The sequence below is a fragment of the Heterocephalus glaber genome, unplaced genomic scaffold (assembly GCF_053883595.1).
Source record: "Heterocephalus glaber isolate CG9 unplaced genomic scaffold, H.glaber_assembly_v1.0 deba00001781, whole genome shotgun sequence".
Lineage (NCBI taxonomy): Eukaryota > Metazoa > Chordata > Mammalia > Rodentia > Bathyergidae > Heterocephalus > Heterocephalus glaber.
In genome coordinates, this window is record NW_028258467.1 from 5,696,975 (window position 1) to 5,709,198 (window position 12,224).

The 12,224-nt window shown below is 44.1% G+C and overlaps 1 protein-coding gene and 1 pseudogene across 8 annotated transcripts in view; one reads left to right on the forward strand and one right to left on the reverse strand.

Moving 5' to 3' along the window:
* Anks3 (ankyrin repeat and sterile alpha motif domain containing 3) overlaps nt 1-12,224 on the reverse strand; it is a 36,009-nt gene that overhangs the window by 23,018 nt on the left and 767 nt on the right. For 4 of the 8 annotated variants that reach the window (XR_002389334.2, XR_015447880.1, XM_087202700.1 and 1 more), the window contains exons 2-6: nt 10,566-10,737; nt 7,836-8,034; nt 7,511-7,632; nt 6,533-6,668; nt 569-704 (exon numbers count right to left, since the gene is read on the reverse strand). Coding sequence is in view for 4 of the 8 variants with exons in the window: in XM_087202700.1 (XP_087058826.1) it covers nt 569-704; nt 6,533-6,668; nt 7,511-7,632; nt 7,836-8,034; nt 10,566-10,735 (763 nt within the window). In the remaining 4 variants the exon portion in view is untranslated. The other 4 variants (XR_002389333.2, XM_013065607.3, XR_002389335.2 and 1 more) reach the window with 3 other exon arrangements.
* Nucleotides 1,210-3,577, forward strand: LOC110345741 (cullin-5 pseudogene; annotated as a pseudogene).

Below are 12,224 nucleotides of genomic sequence, written 5' to 3' on the forward strand. Positions count from 1 at the left end.
AAACTAAATGTAAAAAATGAAACCATACAAGCACTTGAAAAAAACATGAGTGAATTCTTACACAACCAGGGTCTAGGAAAACATTTTCTATGAGACCAGGGGCAATAAAGATAAATACATTTGACTATATAAAATTAAAACCTAGGGCATCAGACACCATTCACAAAGTCAAAAAGTAAAAACCATGCCAGGTGTGGTGATACAGCTTTGTAATCCCTGAAGTCCGGGAGGCTGAGTCACGGGGATCATGAGTCGAGCACAGCCTAACTTCTGTGACACTTCCCTCCTATACCCACCTCCTGGGGCTCCACACTTGCATGCTGGGGGCATTTCCAGGCTGGTCAGGGCTAGTCTCCAGGGCAGTATCTGACTATCTCAGTCCAGGGCTCTCAATCTCAACTACACAACGGAGCTGGTGAGGGAAGCCAGAGAGGGTCTCCAGGCAGGGACACAGAGGCCAATCTCAGAAAAGCAGTGGGCATCTGGCAGGGCAGCCGTCTTTCTTCCTGGATGCCCCTAATGTCCAGGGCAACCCGACTTCACCAGAAGGCAATGGCAGACAGGTTACCTGGGCTCCGGTAGAGGTTCCTGGGCAGAGTAGGTGAGTGAGTGTCTATCATCGCCACAATCTTCATGTGTCCATACTGTTTGGCCAGCATCCTGGCTGTAGCTCCACTGTGGTCTCTTGTGTCTACTTTGACTCCCTGTAAAAGTCCGTGAAAGAAGAGTTAGGAAGCTCTCCATCCACAGCCTTGGGGCTTCCTGGGCAGCTGGCCTGGGAGGAGTACAGGCTTTCCCCAAGGTGGAAACACCACATCATAGGGAGAAAGCAGTGCAGGCCTGCTTGACAGAGTTTTGCTCTAACTCTGTTCTTAATGACGGGATGGGCTCCGTAGCCACGCCACCAGCAGTCCCCAAGCCTGAGCAACTGTCCATACACACGGTCCCTGCCAGGCGTGGGATCTTGCAGCACAAGGAGGACCCCTCTCCACCAGTTTTACAACCAGCCATGCCTGGCTCCCTCTGCACAGGGAGTGCTGGCTTGCCAGAGAGGCAACTCAGAGCCTGACCTCAGAATGAAGATGTCACTCTCTGAAACAGGGTGGCACCTTTTATCCAAAGCCCTAAAATGCATTTACACTCTGTAAGCCCAATTCCACATCCGTGGAATCTACGTGAAGGAAAAACCCTGAATACAAACGAAGCTTTCATGCATACAGATGCTTAGCACAGCATATCTGCAACAGGAACCCAGCGAAGATACAAATGCCCTGTGGACAGTCAGCCACGATTCTGACCTAAGTGCTGACATTCACAGTTGGTATAGCCAAGCTGAAAAAGGATCATGATTTAAAAGAAAAGAAAAAAGGGAAACAAACTACAGAATATAAATCATCATCGCATTCTTCCTCCGCTTTTTCCTCCTCACTCTCCCTTTGTTCTTCTTCTCTTTCTCTTCCTCCTCCAACTCCTCCTCCTCCTCTTTTTCCTCCTCTTTTCCTCCCCTTCCTCCTCTCCTCTGAGACAGTCTCACTATGTATTCCAGGCTGGCCTTGAACTTGTGGCAATCCTATGTCAAGTTTGTGAGGATTAAATGAGTTTCATGTGAAAAATACATAGAAGAGTCCTAGATACATGCTCATGCTTGATTCATGGAATGAATCCATTTCTTCAAATATTAAAGACAGACTATAAGTGCAATGAAGCTGGTACACGCTGAAAGATGAGAAGCTTTTGATCCTCAGCTGGTCACTGGAGTAAGAGAATCCTATGTTAACCTTTGTTCTAATCCTGAGGATAAGCTTCAGATTTATAGGAACAAGTCTGAGAAGGCATACTTGGATTCAACAGAGAAATTTTATAGAACACAGGCACCCTCATATTTACAGCAAAATGGTGTACAGAATTATATGAAATATGCAGATGCTAAATTAAAAGAAGAAAACCTAGCACATTATTTAGAAACAAGACGAGAATGTACCTCTGTTGAAGCTCTCATGGAATACTGTGTGAATGCCTCGGTAACATCATTCAAAGAGACTATCTTAGTGGAGTGCCAAGCGAAATGAAACTGAAAAGTTACATTTAATGTGTTCATTGATGGACAAAGTTCCTAATGGGATAGAGCCAATGCTGAAAGACTTGGAGGAATACATTATAAGTGCTGGCCTGGCAGATATGGTAGCAGCTGCTGAAACTATTACCATTGACTCTGAGAAATATGTTGAGCAGTTACTTACATTATTTAATAGATCTAGTAAACTCGTCAAAGAAGCTTTTCAGGATGATCCACGATTTCTTACTGCATGAGATAAGGCATATAAAGCTGTTGTTAATGATGCTACCATATTTAAACTTGAATTACCTTTGAAGCAGAAAGGAGTGGGGTTGAAAACTCAGCCTGAACCAAAGTGCCCTGAGTTGCTTGCCAATTACTGTGACATGTTGCTGAGAAAAACACCATTGAGTAAAAAACTAACCTCTGAAGAGATTGAAGCAAAGCTTAAAGAAGTGCTCCTGATACTTAAATATGTACAAAACAAAGATGTTTTTATGAGGTATCACAAAGCTCATTTGACACATCTTGTATCAGACATCTCTGCTGATAATGAAATTGGAAAGTAGAATGGTTAAGAGAAGTTGGTATGCCAGCAGATTATGTAAACAAGCTTGCTAGGATGTTTCAGGACATAAAAGTATCTGAAGATTTGAACCAAGCTTTTAAGGAAATGCACAAAAATAATAAGTTGGCTTGACCAGCTGATTCTGTTAACATAAAAATTCTGAATGCTGGTGCCTGGTCAAGAAGCTCTGAGAAAGTCTTTGTTTCACTTCCTATTGAAGTGAAGGATTTGATTCCTGAAGTAGAATTTTACCAAAAAAATCATAGTGGTAGAAAATTACACTGCCATCATCTCATGTCAAATGGAATTATAACATTTAAGAATGAAGTAGGTCAATATGATTTGGAGGTAACCACGTTTCATCTGGCTGCACTTTTTGCATGGAACCAAAGACCCAGAGAAAAAAATTAGCTTTGAAAATCTAAAACTTGCAACTGAACTCCCAGATGCTGAACTTAGAAGGACTTTATGGTCTTTAGTAGCTTTCCCAAAGCTCAAATTTTAAGTTTTATTGTATGAACCTCAAGTAAGCTCACCCGAAGACTTCACAGAAGGTACCCTCTTCTCAGTGAACCAGGAGTTCAGTTTAATAAAAAATGCAGAAGTTCAGAAAAGGGTAAAATCAACTTGATTGGACACTTGCAATCACTACAGAAAGGATGAGGGAAGAAGAGAATAAAGGAATAGCTCAACGTAGAATATTGAGAACCCAGGAAGCTATAATACAAATAATGAAAATGAGAAAGAAAATTAGTAATACTCAGCTGCAGACTGAATTAATAGAAATTTCGAAAACTATGTTCTTACCACAAAAGAAAATGATAAAAGAGCAAATAGAATGGCTAATAGGGCACAAATACATCAGAAAAGATGAATCTGATATCATCACTTTCATATATATGGCATATTTTGAATATCATGGACCCTACTAAGAATGGGGATTTTGGAGTGCTTGGGCAGAAAGTTGTCACAGTTTGAGCTGGAGAAAGGTTTATTTGGACTTTGATTGCATAAATATTCAAATCTCTGCCTTATATTTACAGAACCAGTCTGTTTTACCAGTCACGCTAGTTAGCATGATGGCATTCCCTTCATGTTGCACACTTTGTTAACAGTATGCTGTTTTGTGGAGAAACTTGCATTCATGAAGAGCCCATTATGAACTTTTAAAAGTAAATTTTATTTTTATCCACCAGGAAAAGTATGACGGGAAGGGTGAGAGCGGGGTTCTTGTTGCTTTTCTCTCTCTCTTACTTTTCCTCTTAAAAAAAGTACTTGTACAAAGAAGGATATTCAGATATTCATGCACTGAAAAAATGTTATCTTTGTTTTTTAAAAAATGCAGTTAAGACTAAAAGTAGCACTCTTGGCTTCTTGTGAAGAGAGTGAGCTGGTCAACACAACGTTGGGAGAGGGCAGGTGAAGGTGAGAAGTATTTCACAGTATCAAATTTTTCAAGCACTGCTTCAGTATCACAACTAGATTTTAATGGTGACCTATAAAATGGTAATAAGTACTTCTAACTTGCAAACTTTTTTTTTAAAGCAGGAGACTGCTGCTGTAGTTATTCATTACTAAATGAGTTTTAAAAAATCTTATATGGCTAGAGAGCTTGTTTGAAAGTGCAGCTTATGCTGTTGCTTCAATTGATTAAAAAAATTACGGAGATAGGGAGGTCATTATGATTGCAGAGTCAGAAGAGCAAAACAAGCATACTGTGTTCACTAACACACTTAATATCTACATACTTAATATTTATTATGCCATATCTAAATTTATTGAAAAGAATGCTGAAATCTGCTCTGATACAATACATTTATGGAACTGATCTCTTAATCTGTAGCATAGAACTATTTTGGTATTTTGAAGCCTCATGATTAGGGATCTACAGCCTCAGGTTTCTCGAAAGAAAAGCATTCTTTTTCAAAAAGTAATAATTATCAGTCACCTAGAAGAAGAGAGAAACCACAACATAAGACCTGAAAAGCATAAGCAAAGATGTTACAATCTTTTTGTTTTGGGTTTTTCGGGGTGTTTTTGGTACCGAGATTGAACTCGGGACCTTGCGCTTGTGCACCAGGCGCCAGAACCACTGAGCTAAATCCCCAGCCCAAAGATGTTACAATCTTAACTTGAGCAGTAAACTTGCCAAATATGTACATATATATTTATATATTTTGAAAATAAACATTTAAAAAATGTTTAGAAGGCAAAAAACCCCCAAAATCATAATTCCAGCCAAACAGGATGAAACAAGAAGTGCACAGAAGCCAGGTTTAGTGGAGCACACCTGTAATCCGAGCACTCTGGAAAGCTGAGGCAGAAGGATCCCAAGTTCAAGCCCAGCCCTGGCAATTTATTTAGTGACACCCTGTCTCAAAAAAATAAAAACAGGGCCAGGGATTTAGCTCAGTGGTTCTGCTGCCTGCCTTGCAAGCTCAAGGTTCCGAGTTTGATCCCTGGCACTAAAAAAATAAATAAATAAGAAAGAAAAGAAAGAAAGAAAAAATAAATAAATGAAAAAGGGCTAGGTGCGTAGCTCGGTGCAGAGGCCACGGGCTCAATTCCTAGTACAGGGTGGTGGTGGAGTACATACACAAAAAAAGCAGTATCAGAAGGAAACATGCTCCAAATGCTAACAGTATTTTAAGCAGTACAACGATGGGCATTTTTCCAGTCTTTCTGACCTTCTGTATTTTCTGTATCTACTAGCATAAGCCTGTTCACTTTTTTTTTTCTTGGTACCGGAGATCGAACTTGGGTCCTTGTGCTTGTGCAGTAGGCGGCGAAACCACTGAGCTAAATTCCTAGCCCAAGCCTGTTTACTTTTGAAAGTGGAAAAGCCCGATAAGGTTTTTAATTTTAAAAGCTGCAGCCATACACATCACATCTGATGGTGGCAAGCACTTCCCCAAGTCTCTGGAGGGGGAATCAGCAGGAGGAACTTGAATGTAGAACATTAAATGTGTCAAAACCTGCCACCCAGCCAATTGCACTTCTAGGAATTCAGCTTAAGGGAATAATTAAGGACATACTCAAAACATGTAGGATTTTCACTGCAGCATTCAGCATAATGAGAACCAGAAAGAACCTACAATAGGGGGCCAGTGAACTAAGTCATAGCAAACAGTCAAGCTCCTCCTTCCTGCCCATTCACACCAGAAAGAGTGTGTGTGTGTGTGTGTGTGTGTGTGTGTGTGCGCGCAGGTCCAGTGACTGCATAGTCATGCACAAAACATCACTAAGAAAAAAGACACAGATTACAAAACATCTAGGTTGTTTCTACTTTTTGGCTATTATAAATATTACTGCTATGGATATTCACATGCAAGATTCTGTGAGGACACCGATCTTCGAGTCTTGTAGAAATGATGTGTCCTATGGTAACCCTAGGTGTATGTAATTGTCTGAGAAATCTCCAGACTGTTTTCCAAAGAGTGGGCCATTTTACATCCCCATCAGCTGTGTATGAGGGTACCAATTTCTCTACATCCTCACTAACACTTGATACTGTCTCTTTTTACTTATTTATTTGTGGTACTGGGATTGAACTCAGAGAGTACTGAGCTACATCCCCAGCCTAAGTCACCCAGGCTGGCCTTGAACTTGAAATCTTCCTCACCAATACCTATTCCCTCCAAGCTGGGATTACAGGGGTGAACTGCTATTTTTAAAGAGCATTTTCAAGATCATCACAGGTCATATTCTACTCACCACAGTACCCCTAGTGCCGAGGAACCAAAACACCTGGCATCAATAGATTTTCAAAGAAAATGTACTGAATAAATGAATGAAAAGCAGAATGTGTAAGAATGTGTAAAAGAAAATTCTGTTACAGTTCATATTTCAGTGATATGGCACCTCATTTGTTGTAACTACATTATAAATTAATCAATAGGGTCACTTACATGATTCAGAAAATACTGCACAATTATCTCATGGCCAGCAGCAGCAGCTTCCATCAAAGGAGTAAATCCATATACAGGCTCCCTGCAAGACAGGCCGGTCAGGTGATTGGCAGAGACAAGTCCTGTCATGCGACAGCTGCCCTGCCGAAGACAAACCACACCAAGACCCCTAAGCGCAGAGTGTAGTGTATGCTCACTCTCCCTCTGGGCCCATCCCCAGTGCTGGCCTCCTGTCCTAAAGACGGAGAGGGCCTCCTCCCCTCCTTCAAGGCTGTTTGTACCTGCTTCTCCTAAATCCCCACTTTAATCATGCTCAAAAGCAGCTACTACTCTTCATTTCTCACAGAAAGCTAATGTGTCCTACTTCTCTACACAAATTCCATCTTTTGAGTTTGACATTCTTGTGAAGAGCGTTTGGCAAAATTTTGCTTTTGTATGCAAACTCTACGTCGGGTGACAAACACAAATGCGGCCAACTTTTCCAAAATTGTGGAACAAATTAAGTTCATGAGGTACCACTGTAATTCTCTTTTTTCTTTTTGTAGTACTGAGGATTGAAGCCAGGGTCTTCACACCAGCCTCTTTAAAAAATTATTTTAAGACAGGGTCTCACTATGTTGCTAAGTTGTCCACGTTGGGCTCGAATTTGTGATCCTCCTGCCTTAGCCTCCGAGAGAGCTGGGACTACAGGTGTGCACCACCACACCTGGCTGTAACATGTGATTCTTCCAACAACACTCTGACACAGGACTTGCTATCCCATTTTCAGATAAAGAAAATGAAGCTCAGAGCCCTAGGAAGATGCAGTGGATGTCTTGACAGGAGGGCAGACAGTTCACACCTGGGTGGGCCTGTCCATTCCACCCCTTCATCTTCACCTCTCATACCAAGGCGGGGTGGTGCTGACCTCTGGCTAGTGGCTTCTATAGCCATCCTCCCTAGGTCAGACAAGACCTAGCCCACTCCCGTGGCAATCACCTCACATTGGCATTCGCCCCACTGTCCAGGAGGAATTTGACCATCTGCTGGTGCCCGGCACTGGTGCAGTGGAAGAGCGCAGTCCAGCCTTGAATGTCTTTCATCTCAAGCTCCGCACCTTGCTTCAAGAAAACACAGAGCACAGGTTAAAGCCCAACTCTCTGATGTGAGCAGATGGGCAGGCAGCACCCTCCAGGCCCTCAGCTGAAAGAACTGGAAGTGATGGTGTGCTCACACACACACCCTGGCCTGCAGCGCCTCATGTCCTGTCAGGGCAGCCAGGGAGCCCCTTGGGTTGCTGGGCCTTTGCCCCCTCATAGCTCACCTGGAGGAGAAAGTAGGCGATGCTCTCGTTGCCACAGCTGGAGGCCAGCATCAGTGGAGTCTGCCCTTCCGGGGTCGGCACATTCACACTCACCCCTGCCTCGAGCAGCAGGTGCACGATGGTATCGTGTCCAATGTAGGAGGCATACATCAGCGGGGTCCAGCCACCACCATTCTTCTTATTCAAATCTAACTCTCTCCTAAACAAATGCAAGATACACTAGACGCGCCCCACTGTCTCTTGTGGGGTTCACCAGAGCTGTCGGCAAGGCCAGGCCAGGCTGGAGGAGCTGCCATTCCAAATGTCCCCAGGGTCATGGTAAGGCAGGTAGGGAAATGTTTCCACTTGCTTAGACACCCACCTTTAAAAAGTCCTTGTCTCCCTTCTCTAATGTCATATTCTCAGCTGCCCCTCCTCCTAGCCTGGACCATCGATTCCTTTCTTTCGTACTATCAGTGAGATACATGTTGCTCAACCACGGGACATTCAGCAAGGTTTGGGGTCATTTTTGGGTTATCATGACTGGGCAAGGAGCCACTGGCATGATGCAGGTGGAGGGGGGAGGATGTGAACATGCAGTATACAAGATGCACCTTGGCAAAGACTGAGCTGGCCTGGTTTGTCAGCAGAGCAGAGGCTGAGACACCCTGACCACCTACCACTGGATAAGTGTCTGGTGTGTTAATGCAGAGCTGGCTGTAGAGGGTCAACAATGAAGGAGAAAGGGACATCAAGGATGGAGAAAGGGACTCAGACCTCGCACAAGAACCACTGCCACTGACTTTGTTACCACACTATAGAAACATTCTTGAAAAATCTGTGACCAGAGAATCCTATTTTTTCTCACTGATTTCCATTACAATTCTGGAAATGCATTTTCCAACAGGAAAAAAATGCAGGTTTCCTGGCTCAGACTTTGAAACTGGGGTATGGGAGTCATAGTTTAAGATAACACCCACTCCCAGGAGCAGTTGCACGGTGAAGGCCCCACCAACCTTTCCCCTTCCACAATTTGGGCTTCCAGTGGCAGGAACAACAATCTGTCCACATGTCTTGTGCCTCTCTTAGGATCCACATGCTAAGCTACACCGGGCAATTACTCGCCATTCACTAGCATCTTGCACACCCTGGGATGCACACCCAGGCAGCCATCCTGAAAGGTCCTGATCACAGGAATACAGTGGCAGCCCTGCCAAGAGCATACAGAGGGGGCTCTGCAGATGGCTTCAATGACCCCATTCATCATCCTTGCACTTCCATCCTTTATGAGCAGCAATTCCACAAGGACTGGGAGGAGCCTGCTCCTGGGCAAAACACTTATGTTTGTCAAGCCTCGTTTCCGTCCAGAGAAGCCTCCTTCTCAGCTAATGTTGAATCCCAGGCAGAGTACAAACCCCGCTCCTCTTCTCTGTGGAGCCATTCTGGGCTACATTTTTCACAGGCCACTCGAAGACCTCAGAGCCTGAGATTTCCAGAAGAGAATTATACCGGGGGTCTTGGTGACCCTTCAAGGAGACATGGGACTGCATACCAAGCTGGCTATCCCTAAGCCTCCTGGTAAAGGAGTACTACAGACTGCCCTGGACCAGACACTGGTACTGCCTTGGCTAGGGATTTATGAGTGATGGCAACAACTTGGGAACTGGAGACCTGGTGCTTCAACGAGGCTTTGCTCTGGCTCACCAGGAACTAGAGAAGGCATCAGAGATGTAGACAAACATCATGTCACCAAGTTACCAAATGAGAAATGGCAAGCAGTGTGAGTGTAAAGTATGGTGAAACACACAAGGGGCTGGACACAAATTCTTCTCCCCAAGTTACTTGAAGAATCATACTATACTATGAGTAAAACATAGCCCTGGGCCCTGCCGTGGCTTTTTATGGTATTGGGACTAAATACTGCTATGTAGATTAGTAACACTGGCAGGTGGACCATGAGGGCAGGAGGCCACTCTCTAAGGAGAGCCAAAAACCTAGCCTCTCTTTTCTGCATAGAAGGTAAGAGAGGAGAGGAGGCCCCCAGGGGATAAAAATGAACTCTCTGGGCAAAGAAGGCCAATGGGTACTGCTTTCTATCTTCATTTTTGTTTTCTTCTTTTTCGGGGGGGGGGTGCGGTTTGCAGTCAGTGAATCCCTACAGCTATACTAGTAAAAGTATAGATTAATGTTTATAAGCCTATGATCAAAGAGAGTCTATGATAAAGTTTAAATTATCTTGGGTCTGAAGATGTAACTCAGTGGTACAGTTCTGGTCTACCATGTATGAGGCCCTGGGTACCATTCCCGGAACTGAGGAGGAAAAGGTTAAGCCATCTTTTTCTGTCTTAAAATCAAAGTTTCTCTCTCTCTCTTTCTTTTTTTTTGACCATAGATTGTACTCAGAACTGTTCACATGCTAGGCAAGTGCTGTAATTGAGTGACATCCCCAGCCTTTTTACTGTTGACATGAGGTCTCACCATGTAGCTCATGTGGGCTGGAACCTGTGATCCTCCTGACTCAGTCTCCAGAGTAGCTGGGATTACAGGCATGCACCATCACACCCAGCAAAACTGTCTTCTTTGTTACTGCCAACATAAGTCATCACTGATAATGGGCCCAACCACCAGGGCTTGCCCATCCATGGGTATCAGATGTCTACAACTATATGCAAGGTCCATCTCATGGGCTCTGAAGCCACTGAGATGTTATTAAAAATGTGAGACAAAGGGACGCTCCCCAGGACCTCTTACCGCTGCACACATTCCTTCACCACCTCATACTGGCCAATGGAAGCCGCTGTGTGAAGATCCAGGGGGACGTCCAGCTCCTCCCGGCTGACCTGAGTCCCCAGCCCGTGCCACATGGACAAACTGCTGTTCAGGAGCTCCGGCTCACTGGCTTCATCGCTGAGCTCAGACATGGCTGCAGAGGAAGGCCCAGGGGTTAGGTCTTTCTTCTTGGCTGTTCCAGGGAATGAAACAGCTGATCCTACTCCTAGGGATCTCAGATCTATTATGCTAAATGAAAGAAGCCTCTCCAAAGGCTGCCTGTTGTATAATTCATTTATAGGACATTCTGGGAAAGACAAAACTGAAGGTTGAGGCCACATCAGTAGTGGCAAGAGGTCCTAAAGCAGGAGCAAGAGAGAATTTGAGGGGCAGTGGATCTATTCTGTACCTTAACTATATGACTTTATGTATTTGGGTTTTTTTTTGGTATCGGGGATCAAACTCGGGACCTTGTGCTTTTGAGGCAGATGGCGGAACCACTGAGCTAAATCCCTGGCTTGTATTTGTCAAAACTCATAGTCCTGGGCCTGGGATTCGGCTCAGTGGTTCCAGTGCCTGCCAGGAAAGCGCAAGGTCCCGAGTTTGATCCCCACTACCAAAAAAAAATAACCAAAACTGACAGACTTGAACCCCAAAATGAATTTAACTGTTAAGTAAATATTAAATATAAATTATTTTTCTTGCCAGGGATGTAGCTCAGGGGGGCCATGCCTGCCTGGCAAGCACAAGGTCCTGAGTTCAATTCTCTGTACTGGAAAAAAAATTTTTTCTAAAATAAATGGAAGGAAAGCTCCGAGCACAGACACTAGGATGCAATCTGTAATGCTCAGAAAATATTAATTAAGCAAGAATCTACCTATGCATCCCCTGAAAGTGAAAGAGATATAAGGGGAAATGTGACAGGCTGGTCCACTGGTGGGTAGAAAGGATCCTCAAAACGTGACACCAGTAATGACACACCCGGATGATAAGTCTGTGATTCTAAGTGCTTTTTCCTGGGACTTACACCTGACCCAAGGCCAGCTCATTAGCTTCTTAGTAGAATCTTGAGTTTGGGAGTGACAGGAAATAAGTGTAAAAGAGGGAGAAAAGAAGAAAGATCCATATCATGTTCAGATGGCCTGAACAAACAATGACAGTTCTTGGAGTCCCCTTGGACCTCAGTTTCTACTACAGAATATTTCCAAGTGCTGGTGACAGCTAAGATGGCCAAACAAACCAGCCACCAACCTGAGACTTTGCAGCTGTTGGTGAGATAGGGCAGGTGTGACAAGGCAGTAAGTAACAAGCCCTGAACCACCTGTTAATGCTTCCTGGTGGTTCTCTTCATACCTGCCAGTCTGAGATCAAGCAGCACCCTCATTTGGCAGGTGAGAATCACTACCCTGAACAGTCCTGGGCAACACAGCCTGGATAAGAATCCAGATAAGCTCCCAACAGCTCCTCCAGTCTTCTTCTAAGTATTTTTTTCCACTTCAAACGCCTTCTCTCTCCATTTGTTGCACATTCACATCTGACACCCCTAAAGTACTGAACACTGACTGACAATCAGAAGCAGAACCAGGCTCCAGAAAACTATAAGGACAGAACACACATGGCACGAAACCACAAATCTACTAT